This window comes from Salvelinus fontinalis, chromosome 16 (genome assembly GCF_029448725.1).
Source record: "Salvelinus fontinalis isolate EN_2023a chromosome 16, ASM2944872v1, whole genome shotgun sequence".
In the NCBI taxonomy this organism is placed as follows: domain Eukaryota; kingdom Metazoa; phylum Chordata; class Actinopteri; order Salmoniformes; family Salmonidae; genus Salvelinus; species Salvelinus fontinalis.
This window is the reverse complement of record NC_074680.1, coordinates 43,503,568-43,518,743: the sequence shown is the minus strand read 5'-3', so window position 1 is coordinate 43,518,743 and position 15,176 is coordinate 43,503,568. Positions and strand designations below refer to the sequence as shown.

The 15,176-nt window shown below is 45.7% G+C and overlaps 1 protein-coding gene across 2 annotated transcripts; it reads right to left on the bottom strand.

Annotated features, from left to right (window-relative positions):
* Positions 1–2,865: 2,865 nt before the first annotated feature.
* Positions 2,866–13,460, bottom strand: LOC129813211 (gastrula zinc finger protein XlCGF42.1-like). 2 transcript variants are annotated; one of them, XM_055865483.1, is made up of 4 exons: positions 13,189–13,460; positions 11,618–11,822; positions 9,125–9,181; positions 2,866–6,998 (listed from the first exon to the last, which is right to left on the bottom strand). In XM_055865483.1, exons 1-4 carry the CDS (start codon positions 13,192–13,194, stop codon positions 6,418–6,420), a joined length of 849 nt encoding a protein of 282 aa, XP_055721458.1. In that variant the 5' UTR covers positions 13,195–13,460; the 3' UTR covers positions 2,866–6,417. The 2 variants fall into 2 exon arrangements, with proteins under 2 accessions (XP_055721458.1, XP_055721459.1); XM_055865484.1 differs by lacking the exon at positions 2,866–6,998 and adding an exon at positions 7,010–8,817.
* Between the last annotated feature and the right edge of the window lie 1,716 nt (positions 13,461–15,176).

Below are 15,176 nucleotides of genomic sequence, written 5' to 3'. Positions count from 1 at the left end.
TTTGTTGGTAGCTACGTGAACAACAATCTACCTGAATGTTCTTCCTGGCCCTGACTGATCGGCGACGTCCTGTAACCAAAAATCGCACGCATCTGTCAGTGTTTGTCCTGTTGTGTCATCCAGTGCCGGGGAGTGTTGCCGTGTTCACATACCAGTCGAAACTCGGAAATGTTCGACTTGCGATATTCATTGAACGCGGCACGTGTACAACTACAGCCAGTTAGCAAGTCGTACATTTCAGAGTTTTCTAATTCTGACTAGCACTTGAACGCGCCACGTAATGTGGGTAAATTACCAGATCTAAATCACATCACCAGAGAGAAATATTGCTTTAAACATGTGAGGTGAAAACGAGTTTTTTAAATTAAATGTAAATGAATGTGCTTCTGTTTAACAAATAAACAGACACCTAATATGAGAATAAAGCTGTTGTTTCACGACTCACCATAACGTAAACTCTTGCGAGGTTCAAACAAAGATGGAATGAAACTCTCAAATCCACTGCACTTGAAAATTACTGGCTAGAAGTTCTTTGGCGTGGAATTCAATTCAAGGGGCTTAATTGGCATGAGAAACATATATTAACGTTGCCACACCAAGTGAGGTAGATAAATATACAACAGTGAAATAAACAAAAATGAACAGTAAACATTACACTCACAGAAGTTCCAAAGTCTCTAGATATGAGAATCCCAGTCCTCAATAGTGGTCTGAGTTCAACCTCCTCTGTATGCCACACCCCTCTCCCATTGTACTGTGTGTACCGTGGGGTCCAAATTAATTGGATCCCCTGATGAAGATTAGCAAAAAAAATACTTTAAAATAGATCATACAAATACAGAGGTATATTGTATGCTGTTTAACAAGTAATACAACAAATACATTTAAAACAGATAAGAGTCAACATTATCGAATCCCCTGTTTTCAATACTCCCAGCACCCTCCTCACCTTTCCGACGACAACGACGCTGAGCCTTCTTCTAACATATTTTAGGAGATTAGAGAACAACATTAGGAGGACTCTTAAGACCGTTCCTCCATACAGAATCTTTACAGATCCTTGATATCCTTCATCTGAGCTCATAGACTCTTCCATTCAAACAACAGGTTTTCAGTGGAGTCCAGAGACTGAGATAGCCATGACAAAATGTTGATTTTTCAAGTTTTATTTGTCACATGCACAAATACAGTGAAATGCTTAACATGAACTTGCAAGCCCTTCCCAACAGTGCAGTACTCAAAATCAAATTACTATAACAAAGAAGAGACACACAACAAAAAGTCATTAAATGTAAGCTACACTACATGGTCAAAAGTATGTGGACGCCATTCAAATGACTGGATTCAGCTATTTCAGCCACACCCATTACTGACAGGTGTATAAAATCTAGCACACAGCCATGCAACCTCCATAGACAAACATTGGCAGTAGAATGGCCTTACTGAAAAGATCAGTGACTTTCAACGTGGCACTGTCATAGGAGGCCACCTTTCCAACAAGTCAGTGTCATATTTCTGCCCTGCTAGAGCTGCCACCGATCAACTGTAAGTGCTGTTATTGTGAAGTGGAAACATGTTGGAGCAACAACGGCTCAGCAGCGAAGTGGTAGGCCACACAAGCAGACACAACGGGACTGCTGAAGCACATAGCGTGTAAAAATCGCCTGTCCTCGGGTTGCAACACTCACTACAGAGTTCCAAACTGCCTCGGGAAGCAACGTCAGCACAATAACTGTTTGTCGTGCGCTTCATGAGCCGCACACAAGCCTAAGATCACCATGCACAATGCCAAGTGTTGGCTGGAGTGGTGTAAAGCTCACCACCATTGGACTCTGGGGCAGTAGAAATGTTCTCTGGTGTGATGAATAACACTTCACCATCTGTCAGTCCGACGGACAAATCTGGATTTGGCGGATGGCAGGAGAACGCTACCTGCCCCAATGCATAGTGCCAACTGTAAAGTTTGGTGGAGGAGGAATGGTCTGGGGTTGTTTTTTATGGTTCAGGCCCCTTAGTTCCAGTGAAGGGAAATCTTAACTCTACAGCGTACATCGATATTGTAGACGATTCTGTGCTTCCAGCGTTGTGGCAACAGTTTGGGGAAGGCCCTTTTCCTGTTTCAGCATGACAATGCCCCCGTGCACAAAGCGAAGTCCGTACAGAAATGGTTTGTTGAGAACAGTGTGGAAACACTTGACTGGCCTGCACACAACCCTGACCTCAACCCTATCTAACACCTTTGAGATTAATTGGAACGCCGACTGCGAGCCAGGCCTAATCGCCCAGTGCCCGACCTCACTAATGCGGTTGAATGGAAGCAAGAAGTGCCTGACCTCACCAATGCGGTTGAATGAAAGCAAGAAGTGCCTGACCTCACTAATGCGGTTGAATGGAAGCAAGAAGTGCCTGAACTCACTAATGCAGTTGAATGGAAGCAAGAAGTGCCTGAACTCACTAATGCGGTTGAATGGAAGCAAGAAGTGCCCGACCTCACCAATGCGGTTGAATGGAAGCAAGAAGTGTCTGACCTCACTAATGCGGTTGAATGGAAGCAAGAAGTGCCCGACCTCACCAATGCGGTTGAATGGAAGCAAGAAGTGCCCGACCTCACCAATGCGGTTGAATGGAAGCAAGAAGTGTCTGACCTCACTAATGCGGTTGAATGAAAGCAAGAAGTGCCTGACCTCACTAATGCGGTTGAATGGAAGCAAGAAGTGCCCGACCTCACTAATGCGGTTGAATGGAAGCAAGAAGTGTCTAACCTCACTAATGCGGTTGAATGGAAGCAAGTCCCCACAGCAATGTTCCAACATCTAGTAGAAAGCTTTTCCAGAAGAGTGGAGGCTGTAATATGAGCAAAGGGGGGGGGGGGGGGGACCCAACTCCATATTAACACCCATGATTTTGGAATGAGATGTTCGACGAGCAGGCGTTCACATACGTTTGGCCGTGTCGTGTATCTACGGGATCAGTAGCGGCTCGTCAAGTAGCGGCTCGGTCTCAGGAGAAATTAAAGACCTTTCCCTTGTGGTTTACTGCTGCGCTCTCCACTCCCTGTCAGGCTGGGCCATTCCTCATGCCCCTGATACATGCTGGTCCTCCCTGTTAGCCCATTCCTCCTGACCCTGATACATGCTGCTCCTCCCTGTTAGGCTGGGCCATCCCTCCTGACCCTGATACATGCTGGTCCTCCCTGTCAGGGTGGGCCATCCCTCCTGACCCTGATACATGCTGGTCCTCCCTGTCAGGCCATCCCTCCTGACCCTGATACATGCTGGTCCTCCCTGTCAGGCTGGGCCATCCCTCCTGACACTGATACATGCTGGTCCTCCCTGTCAGGCTGGGCCATCCCTCCTGACCCTGATACATGCTGGTCCTCCCTGTCAGGCTGGGCCATCCCTCCTGACCCTGATACATGCTGGTCCTCCCTGTCAGGCCGGGCCATCCCTCCTGACCCTGATACATGCTGGTCCTCCCTGTCAGGCCATCCCTCCTGACCCTGATACATGCTGGTCCTCCCTGTCAGGCTGGGCCATCCCTCCTGACCCTGATACATGCTGGTCCTCCCTGTCAGGCTGGGCCATCCCTCCTGACCCTGAGGGCCCTCCTGACCCTGAGACATGCTGGTCCTCCCTGTTATGCCATCCCTCCTGACCCTGATACATGCTGGTCCTCCCTGTGAGGCCATCCCTCCTGACCCTGATACATGCTGGTCCTCCCTGTTAGGCCATCCCTCCTGACCCTGATACATGCTGGTCCTACCTGTGAGGCCATCCCTCCTGACCCTGATACATGCTGGTCCTCCCTGTGAGGCCATCCCTCCTGACCCTGATACATGCTGGTCCTCCCTGTCAGGCAGGGCCATCCCTCATGTCCCTGATACATGCTGGTTGGGCTCCTCGTCCTCGGTGTGTAGCGCTCCATAACAGCTTGGAGGGACGCCATCCTCGGCAGACAGGGTCAACGTTGGGACTGTGTAGGTACCTCACCATGTCTTCAACAGTGTGAGAGAGGAGCTTCCTGTCCCACATTATCACATGGACTAGAAAGTTCTGTGTACTTTTTACGACAAGCTTCTTCCGGACCTCAGTGTAAGCTTTCTTCTGCATGGTATGGAGACTGTAATCCACATAGAAAGTGATGTCCTTGCCCTCATAGACGATGGTAGCTGGGCATCTGGCCTCAGTATAGCCATTCAGTGCTTCCAAGATCAGAGTGGATGGATTGCTCAATGAGCCTTTCTCCATACATGGAAGCCTGTTTTTTGGGGGGGAAATCACAATTTTCAGGTTCACGTCTGCTGTTTGGCCTCCAAGCCCTGACCTCTTAAACGGATAACTTGAGTGTCAGCTTCTCCATTTCGTCTTTGCATTCAGTCACTATCTTGGTGTTTTGCGCTAGGTCTGACTATACCGTCGGTGTTTGAGAGGAGATTTGGCCCCATTGTTGCTTATGCGAGGCATTATTTGTTTTGACTAGCTCGTGTCCAGTCTGAGTTGTTTTACTCCCTCTGAGTATTCCGCTTTCATTTCCTCCACTTCTTTTCGAAAATCGGTTTGTAGCGTGTTCATAAATGTTTTAATTTTATCTCGCTCAAGTCACCGGTCGATTCTCTGATGTCGGAGTTAGTATTCCCGCTGTTGCACAGAGCGTAGCGTTGAATGTGGGTTCACCGTGGTCGATTAGAGTCTCAGTGGACAGTTTGCAGTGGAAAACACAATAATAAATAGTTGCTACATTTAGATTAAATAAATTGCAGCATGTTCTGTAAAGTTGATTTGGCTATTTGCGATGGTTTGGTGTTGCTCAGCAACGGGCCGCCATTGCACCTCCCAATCACCTGGAAGCAGAACTTGTACCTTTTTCTGACTATGAATTCTGCTTGTGTTGTGTACCGGTGTACACACTATCATTATTAACCCATTAGAGCAGGTGTGTCAAACTCATTCCACGGAGGGCCTAGTGTCTGCAGGTTTTTGATTTTTCCTTTCAATAAAGCCCTAGACAACCAGGTGTGGGGAGTTCCTAACTAATTAGTGATGTTAATTCATCAATCAAGTACAAGGGAGGAGCGAAAACCCGCAGACACTCGTCCCTCCGTGGAATGAGTTTGACACCTGTGCATTAGAGTGAATCGCAATCAGAGCAGCAGGAAGATTTCTCCCCTGTGTGCACTTTCTGACGTAGAGTTAGTTCAGATTAGAGGTCTTCAAGGGTCCAAAAAGTTGTACCCATTCATAAAAGGACCTGAGGATTTCCCACCCAGAACCGAAATGCATAGATCTAATTTTCAAATATAGAAACCCGTTCCGAACAGACACGAGGACAACTAGGCCCATACCGTATAGACCTGGTCGGATCCAGACCCGGTCTGATCCGATCAGAACGATGGAAGCAGCAGAAAATAAATGTTTTAAGCTACTTTATTAACCGGAGCTGATAAAGCGTGAGAGGAGGGAGAGAGGTGCCGCTCTAGCAGGCGGAAGTACTGTCAGCGAGGGTCATGGGGAGCATGAGACAAGAGACAGCAACCAACCAACATGCCGACTTGCACTATATTAGACTAATAGCTGCTGGTTATTTATCATCAAATATGATTACGTAGTACCCGTCTTGACTCCATCAAACGTGGGAGAAGCTAGTTAAGCTAGCTAACGTTAGCTAGCTAGGCATTTTTTTATTTAAATGTAACCTTTATTTAACTAGGTAAGTCAGTTAAGAACAAATTCTTATGTACAACGACAGCCTAGGAACACTGCCTTGTTCAGGGGCAGAACGACAGATTTTTAGCTCGGGGATTCGATCTAGCAACCTTTCGGGTTACTGGCCCAACGCTCTAACCACTAGGCTACCTGCCGCCCCACATGAGGCTGAAGTACATGCGTTTTCTCATCCTACAGTTACAAATAACACCTTCATATTCTGAATGAAGTAGCAGCCTACCTGTTGTCTCCTGGTCGTTGTTGCCTATAGTTAGAATTAAAATAATGTAAATAAAAGTTTATCTTCCATTCATTAGATATCTTCTGCTTTTTGCCACACATGGAGGCTGTATGACTGCATCCTATTGCCGCTTTGATAACTTATGATTGGCCAACAAAAAGCTGCACGCTCCACTCTCGTGAAAAGGAGCAGCAACATAAATCATAACATGTCTCTCTCTCTACTGCAGCAGTTGAGTTCGGATCTGTACGGGCCCTTCCGGACAAGTCAGTTAAATTACACATACCCGAGACCCATGACAATCAAATCAGATCCGACTCAGACCTGTAACATTATTTAGAATTCTGGATCCAGATCCGCTCATGTCCCGGATCGGTTGTCGGGTATTCGGGTACAGGTGGATTCGTAAAGACCTCTAGTTCAGATTATGTTTTGAAGCACTTCATACAGTCAAGCATGAACATGGCTTCTGTCCTAGGTATGTATTCTCTGGTGGCGTATTAAGTTACTCAGGCTAAAGTAATTCTGCCCACAGACAGAACAGTGGAAAGGTTTCTCTCCTGTGTGCACTCTCTGGTGACTGATTAATTCAGCTGTTGTAATAAAACTCTTCCCACAATCAGAGCAGGAGTAAGGCTTCTCTCCCGAATGTCTTTTCTGGTGACGACGCATGTTACCATGTTGAGAAAAACTCTCCCCACAATCAGAGCAGGAGTAAGGCTTCTCTCCAGAATGTGTTCGCTGATGTTGTTTAAAGTTACTTATAAGAGAGAAACATTTCCCACAGTCAGAGCAGGAGTAAGGTCTCTCCCCTGTGTGAACTCCCTGGTGAGTGGTTAAATGAGTTGACGTTCTGAAGCACTTCCCACAGACAGAGCAGGAGTAAGGCTTCTCTCCTGTATGTTTCCGCAGGTGTCTTTCAAGATATGACGGGAATGGGAAACTCTTCTCACAGTGTGGGCAGTGGTGAGACCCCTTAGCATTGCTTTCTTCATGGTGTTGCTCTCTGGACGTTTCAACTGCAACCTTAAGTTCAGCGTAGTCAGGTCCTTCTCCTGTGTAAATCACAACAGAAAAACAATACTGCTCAGTCCTAACTGGCATCTCTTGCTATGAAAGTCTACAGCATAATGAGGCAGTAAACCCTCTACAGAATGAAAGTCTAGCTTCTATTTAGTCTGAATTTTTCACAGTAACTTTCTCAGAAATAATCCTGCTGCAACATGTTGAATAGACATTTCAACTTGTTGCTCCTTTGAGGGGTTGGTTCTGTTTGAGAGTTAAATGTCCGATACATTTCAGACAACATTTCACTGGAGACGAGTATGTCCAGCTCTCCTCCGATGGTTCCATGTAGTGCTGCCTCTTCCTATACGCAAACTACAAGCTGCGCGTAGGGCCCCGCCGCCGCCAGGGTTGCGTTTTTCACACGAACTCAGTCTGTTGAGATTTATAAAAGTAAAATAAGCAAGGTGCAATTTCAAAATTTGGTAGCGCGTTGGCAATTTTCCACTTATGTAAGTCACTCAATTAGCCCATGTCAGCTAAAATGTTTTAGACTGCTAGGTAAGGTAGTCTAGCCAGATATCTAAACCTTGTAGTAATCATCACCAAATTACACCGGGCACGCAGGGCATGTGCTCAGGGGAACTGACCTCCAGGGGGAACCACATCGCTTTCTTAGTCACTCTCGCACAGATATCATATGAACACAGTCATAGAAAGAATTGCCTAATTGCAGGAAATTAGCTTTAAAACTCCTCCATTTTGGGCCTCCAGAGTGGCGCATCGGTCTAAGGTAGTAGAGGCGTCAGTACAGACTCTGGTTCAATCCCGGGCTGTATCACAACCCAGCCGTGATCGGGAGTCCCATAGGGCAGTGCACAATTGGCCCAGCGTCGTCGGTTAGCGGAGGGTCTGGCCAAGATGCAACGTCAACAGTGAAGAGGCGACTCCGGGATGTTGGTCTGCTAGGCTGAGTTGCAAAGAAAAAGCCATATATCTCAGACTGGCCAATAAAAAGAAAAGATTAAGATGGACAGAGGAACTCTGCCTAGAAGTCCAGCATCCCGGAGTCGCCTCTTCACTGTTGACGTTGAGACTGGTGTTTGGCGGGTACAATTTAATGAACCTGCCAGTTGAGAACCTGTGACGCGCCTGTTTCTCAAACTAGACCCTCTAATGTACTTGTCCTCTTGCTCAGTTGTGCACCAGGGCCTCCACTCCTCTTTCTATTCTGGTTAGAGCCAGTTTGCGCTGTTCTGTGAAGGGAGTAGTACACAGCGTTGTACGAGATCTTCAGTTTCTTGGCAATTTCTCGCCTGGAACCGCCTTCATTTCTCAGAACAATAATAGACCGACGAGTTTCAGAAGAAAGTTATTTGTTTCTGACCACTTTGAGCTTTTAATTGAACCCACAAATACTGATGCTCCAGATACTCAACTAGTCTAAAGAAGGCCAGTTTTATTGCTTCTTTAAATCAGAACAACAGTTTTCAGCTGTGCTAACATAATTGCAAAAGGGTTTTCTAATGATAAATTAGCCTTTTAAAATGATAAACTTGGATTAGCTAACACAACGTGCCAATGGAACACAGGAGTGATGGTTGCTGATAATGGGCCTCTGTATGCCTATGTAGATATTCCATTTTTAAAAATCTGCCGTTTCCAGCTACAATAGTCATTTACAGCATTAACAATGTCTACACTGTATTTCAGATCAATTTGGTTGTTATTTTAAATGGACAACATGTTTTGCTTTCCTTTCAAAAACAAGGACATTTCTAAGTGACCCCAAACTGTTGAAACGGTAATGTATGTTTTGCCCGCTTAGGGCCCCCAAAAGGCTAGAGGAGGCACTGGTTCCCTTGATTCCTGAGGAATAAAAACAATGGGTTATGAGCTTAGCACAATTGTCCACCTCTATCATGGTCCTACGTAGCTGTAAAATAAGGTGCTAGGCCATTATTCAATTGTGTTTTTGTTGTAATTTTTGACAGGTGAATGCCATTAGCCTGATGGGTGTGCATGTGTCATACTCCCCTGAAACAAAGCAGGCTGGAGCTAACATTCTCAAATTAAATTGCTGAGTGATGTCGGGTATCCCCATCGGTTTGAATTCTGGCCAGATTCTGAACTGTGGCTTAAAAATGTTCCATGTGTCAGAAGATAGAAAACATACCTTTGAGTAGTGAGACTTTGTGTTCTTCTGTCTCTTCTTTGAGTTCTCCAGGCGGCCCTAAGTTCAAGAATAGGGATGTGACATATTTTTTTTATTTTTTTTTTAAGGTTTAAACAGTATTTTTTGTGTTTAAAAGATACGACAAAAAATAATAAAATGGCATGTATTCATCAGGCAAAAGGGTCCTGCATATGAAAACTAGGGCAATGCAGTTCAGTCTACCGCAGTCACCGCTACTCCGTGCCCGGTGTTTTACATTTCACCACCTTCTCCTTTAACTTCTCAAAGTATCGTCACCATACAGGACTTCGCTGCTGTCGCTTGCCTTTCTCTGACATTTTTCCAACTGTTAACAACGATGTCGTAGTGGTGGAGAGTCAACTACAAAATAATAGATTCCCTTGCACGTCAACTCTCAGTGTCAACTGCCATTTCGGAGTGGCAAGATTCGAGTCAGCTAGAATCCAAAGCGAGTTAGCGAGGGACTGAGAGAGAGGATAGGGGCAGAGTAAAGGCAGGTCCGCCACCAGGCAGATAAGAGTCAGAACTGTTCACTATCTATCGGTAATCAAGATCTGTCTCTCACAACTTCAGTAAAACAGGACCCTAACATCAATGAATACATTAGGATATTCTACACGCAACAGATCGAAGACTGAACACACACTCACATTAGCGAAGTGAAAGAGCAGGTGAGCCAGCGTGAGGGAGAGAGAGAAGGCCAGCGTGAGGGAGAGAGAGAAGGGAGAGAGAGAAGGGGGCAGGCAGGCCAGCATGAGGGAGAGAGAGGAGGGGGCAGGCAGGCCAGCATGAGGGAGAGAGAGGAGGGAGAGAGAGGAGGGAGAGAGAGAAGGGGGCAGGCAGGCCAGCGTGAGGGAGAGAGAGGAGGGAGAGAGAGGAGGGGGCAGGCAGGCCAGCGTGAGGGAGAGAGAGGAGGGAGAGAAAGGAGGGGGCAGGCAGGCCAGCGTGAGAGAGAGAGAGGAGGGGGCAGGCAGGCCAGCATGAGGGAGAGAGAGGAGGGAGAGAGAGGAGGGGGCAGACAGGCCAGCATGAGGGAGAGAGAGGAGGGGGCAGGCAGGCCAGCATGAGGGAGAGAGAGGAGGGGGCAGACAGGCCAGCATGAGGGAGAGAGAGGAGGGGGCAGGCAGGCCAGCATAAGGGAGAGAGAGGAGGGGGCAGGCAGGCCAGCATGAGGGAGAGAGAGGAGGGGGCAGGCAGGCCAGCGTGAGGGAGAGAGAGGAGGGAGAGAGAGGAGGGAGAGAGAGGAGGGGGCAGACAGGCCAGCATGAGGGAGAGAGAGGAGGGGGCAGGCAGGCCAGCGTGAGGGAGAGAGAGGAGGGAGAGAGAGGAGGGAGAGAGAGGAGGGGGCAGGCAGGCCAGCATGAGGGAGAGAGAGGAGGGGGCAGGCAGGCCAGCGTGAGGGAGAGAGAGGAGGGAGAGAGAGGAGGGAGAGAGAGGAGGGGGCAGACAGGCCAGCATGAGGGAGAGAGAGGAGGGGGCAGGCAGGCCAGCATGAGGGAGAGAGAGGAGGGGGCAGGCAGGCCAGTGTGAGGGAGAGAGAGGAGGGGGCAGGCAGGCCAGTGTGAGGGAGAGAGAGGAGGGGGTAGGCAGGCCAGCGTGAGGGAGAGAGAGGAAGAAGAGAGAGGAGGGGGCAGGTAGGCCAGCGTGAGAGAGAAAGGAGGGGGTAGGCAGGCCAGCGTGAGAGAGAAAGGAGGGGGTAGGCAGGCCAGCGTGAGAGAGAGAGAGGAGGGAGAGAGAGGAGGGGGCAGGTAGGCCAGCGTGAGGGAGAGAGAGGAGGGAGAGAGAGGAGGGGGCAGGCAGGCCAGCGTGAGGGAGAGAGAGGAGAGGGCAGGCAGGCCAGTGTGAGGGAGAGAGAGGAGGGGGTAGGCAGGCCAGCGTGAGGGAGAGAGAGGAGGGGGTAGGCAGAAAGAACTGCAAGTATAGGTATCTGTATCTCGCATATTCACCAAAGTAACTTAAAGTTTGCTTCTTACTCACTATTTAAGTTACACAACTTTCCCCAGGCCTTTATAGCCTATCATCTACTGTAGCTAGGCTAGAACACAGAAAATAATATGTTGTGTGATAACTGCACGGTGATCTAAATTTAGTGAGCGAAAAACAGTTTTTAGGTTAGGGATTTTTTCTAAACGTTAACGATCCCGATGTTGTTTAAACGTTTGAAATGTTGATGGTAAATCAGGTGAGTAGCATGAGACACCATCTAGGTTACCTCTTTCAGTGAAACAGGAGCGTTAGCCTAGTCAGTTCACCTGGACCTAAAGGCATTAGCCTAGTCAATTCACCTGGACCTAAAGTGGACCTGGGCCTAAAGTGGACCTGGACCTAAAGTCACACAGATTAGATGTGCTGATCTAGGATCAGGTCTCCCAGTCCATATAATCTGATTCATTATGATCTAAAAGCCTAAACTGATCCTACATCAGCACTCCTACAGCCCTATTCTGAGACTGTGAAAACATTTTTTTTTACCATGAAACACAAATGTTTCAATCTCTTCCTCCTTTACTTCATCTTTAATGTTGACATTCAGCCCCAGTGTTTGACTGCAGTCTTCCTGCTTCACTGATGCCATCTCTGGAGCCTGCCGTTCACTCTGGGCTTCACTCTTACAATCAGGACCCTCAGATTTGGGTTCGGTAAAGGAGAGTGGCAGGCAGGGTTTTTTCTCATCATCCTAAAATAAAGATCAGAAATTAACTGGTAAATTGGACTTGAGAGGACATTTCTCTGGTAATCTCTGATTAGAAACATAAGATCAGAAAAGTGTGAATACTGAAAAGATTGTAACGGCTTGTATTTCAGGGTTAGGGCTTCAGGCATACTGTACACAACCTCTCCAGAACCCAAGGGGGTTCAAGTTGGCTTACAGCTGGCCCTTGTCTTGGGTTCTCAGCAGATGTTATGGAAGACAGCTGGCTCCATATGAACTACAATTCCGACGATGTTTTAACATTTAGAAATGTTATTAATCCTCGCTAGCCATACGGTTTTGGAAATCTTTGGAACTTAACTGTAATAAATACAATTTCAAATACAAAAGACACACTTACTGTGCGCTGTTTAGCAAAGTTGTACCTGGCTTCGACACATCCTCTCACCTTGTGCTCGCATTTGGGCCATTCTATTCCACATTTCCGTCTGGATTGCATGTGTTTTCAAAATAACACGAACCTAAACTGCATACAGGAAGTGTATTTTTTGTATTTGAAAAATTATTTCTCGCTTATATGAAAGTTAAGTTCCAAATGTCTCCAAAAACGAGCCGTATTTGCTTTTAGACAGAGCATTTTGCGCAGCATCGGGTCATTTGCCTCGTAAGGCTAAAGGGGACATATAGGTATTTTTATTTACACTAGAGTCACTGCCAATTGTATTGGTTTGCATAAAAACCGTCTGTGGGAAGCCAGAAGTGAAATACAATTCTATTTCAAGTTACTGTGCTGGTGGGCAGGACGGTTGGTCAGTATGACAGGGGGAATTTCATACAAAATATCTAAAGGATCGTATTATTAAACAAAGTTTCCAAAGGCGGGTCTGTTTTAGACCCACTTCCTCTCTGCTTACTTCATATCAAAATAAAAGTCCTGCATGTGAGACACATTTGGACAAAAAAAAATGTCATGTGGGGACTTGTATCTCTGACATAAGGTAAGAAGCGATAAAGTGGTTATACAACAGACCCATGTTTGGAAACTTAGTTTAATAATACGATCCTTTAGATATTTTGTATGAAATTCCCCCTGTCATACTGACCAACCGTCCTGCCCACCAGCACAGTAACTTGAAATAGAATTGTATTTCACTTCTGGCTTCCCACTGACGGTTTTTTGTGCAAACCAATACAATTGACAGCAACGCTTGTGTACTAATACACCCGCGTTACTAAACAGACCTAAGGGACGTCCAATGGCTCAACGTAAAGCTATGGAATTTGAGTCATGATTGAGGGTTAACTGTACACAACCCATACAACATGTACATTGATTAATACATGATTTACTTTCCAGCACTGTAGTGGGTTATGGATAGCAGGCACTCACCATCATGATTTGAGCAAGCCGTCAGAGATTGACATCAAGAAATGCTCCTGACTGTATTTGCTAGCTAGCTACCGTTAGTAGTTAACATAAATTATGTACACTAAATTAACTCATGTGTTCAATCAAAACAAAATCATAAAATTGCATGAAGTTGTGTTGCAGACGAGATGACGCTCGTTATTTGTACGCTAGCGAAAGGTTTCCGAAATATAAAAAATATGCACTTGAAGATACTAAACAAAGAAGCAAGGTAAAACTTCCTCATCTGTCTTCTTTGGTCTTTATTAAGGGCGTTTGGTGACCAACCGTAAGTGTTTACTGCCACCTAACGTCCGGGAGTGTAATGTGGGTAAATTACCAGTTCCAAATCATACCACCAGGGGGCAATATTGATTTACACCTTATTACGACTACAAACCAATTGTCTTTTGAGTTGTGTAAATTCTGCATCAAAAATGTTATAGAGTTATTTCAATAATTTCAAGCATTGTCATCTGTTCTTTGTAGAATAAATTCGAATTTAAGATTTATTTTTTACTTGAAATTAAAGAGTAGGGGTTCCCGAGTGGCGCAGCGGTCTAAGGCACTGCATCTCAGTGATAGAGATGTCATGACAGACACCTTGGTTCAAATCCAGGCTGTATCACAACCAGCTGTGATTGGGAGTCCCCCACCCCAATGCTGGTGCACAATTGGCCCAGTGTTGTCCGGGTTTGGCCGGTGTAGGCCGTCATTGTAAATAAGAATTTGTTCTTAACTGGCTTGCCTAGTTAATTAAAGGTTAAATAAAAAGGGTGACCTCATTTCTGCATACAATTACTGCTTTTTTTACTCAGTAAAAAAACAGTTTATTAGCCTTAATTATTAGAAGAGTGGCTGGTAGAGTCAGGGAACAGCACACAGCAAAATACATGTTGTACATTTAACTTTAAAGGTACACGACATATAGTTGACGTATGAGTCCGACTGTACTGGGGTTAAAACAACACTTTGGAAAGTGTTAAGGATGTAATTATGTTGCAGTGTTCCCCATTTGACTGTTTACAACTATTCAAAGGAACTTGATTGTAGTGTTTGTGTAGCTCATAATAATGAAACTGCAGAGAAATATGTTTTGGGGGGTGTTTTAACACTGTACGTTGTAAAGCCCAATTTGCATATTTCCCAGTGTGCCTTTTCTTTTTGAGTAGATTTAAGAGTTAACACCCATTATTGTATTTGTTAGTGACAGAGACATGGTTGCTGTTGAATTCTTTCCTTTGAAAGGCCTTTGGATTTCACAAAGTGAGTTCCTTGGCGAATACAAATTCAACTCTATGACAATACATAAGGCCTTACGTACTGGCTTAGTTGATCAAATCAAATTTATTTATATAGCCCTTCTTACATCAGCTGATGTCACAAAGTGCTGTACAGAAACCCAGCCTAAAACCCCAAACAGCAAGCAATGCAGGTGTAGAAGCACGGTGGCTAGGAAAAACTCCCTAGAAAGGCCAAAACCTAGGAAGAAACCTAGAGAGGAACCAGGCTATGAGGGGTGGCCAGTACTCTTCTGGCTGATGATGGCCTAGTTTTACCCTAACACAGTGGTGTTAGGAAACCCCTGGTCTATCAGGCCTGGTCTATCAGGCCTGCAAGTCGCATTGTGCTGACTTGCAAAATGATGTGTAATTCCCATTGGAATCCAGACAGAGTTAGAATATTCAACAGTAAGATTTTTTATTCACCTGCAACCTGCATTCAGAATGACTGTCAGTGTTAGGAAACTCTATAAAAAGCACTACCTAAACCATTTAAACCAGAAAATAAATACATCTAACTAACTGATTGGATTAGTTAAATAAACATGTATCTTATTTATTTTTGTGTAGCATAAGATTAAATCAATCAAAGTACATGCAAAAACAATCCTTAACGATCTACTTGCAGTCGTGCATTCTGGGAAATATAATAATGATGGGTGTGGTTTTGATTGGATTGGTTTACTC

Coding starts and splice junctions, on each gene's coding strand:
- LOC129813211 (XM_055865483.1), bottom strand. Junction 9,182..11,617: donor TGAAACATTTGTGTTTCATG/GTAAAAAAAAAT, acceptor TCTTGAACTTAG/GGCCGCCTGGAGAACTCAAA. Junction 6,999..9,124: donor CAAAGTCTCACTACTCAAAG/GTATGTTTTCTA, acceptor TGATTTACACAG/GAGAAGGACCTGACTACGCT.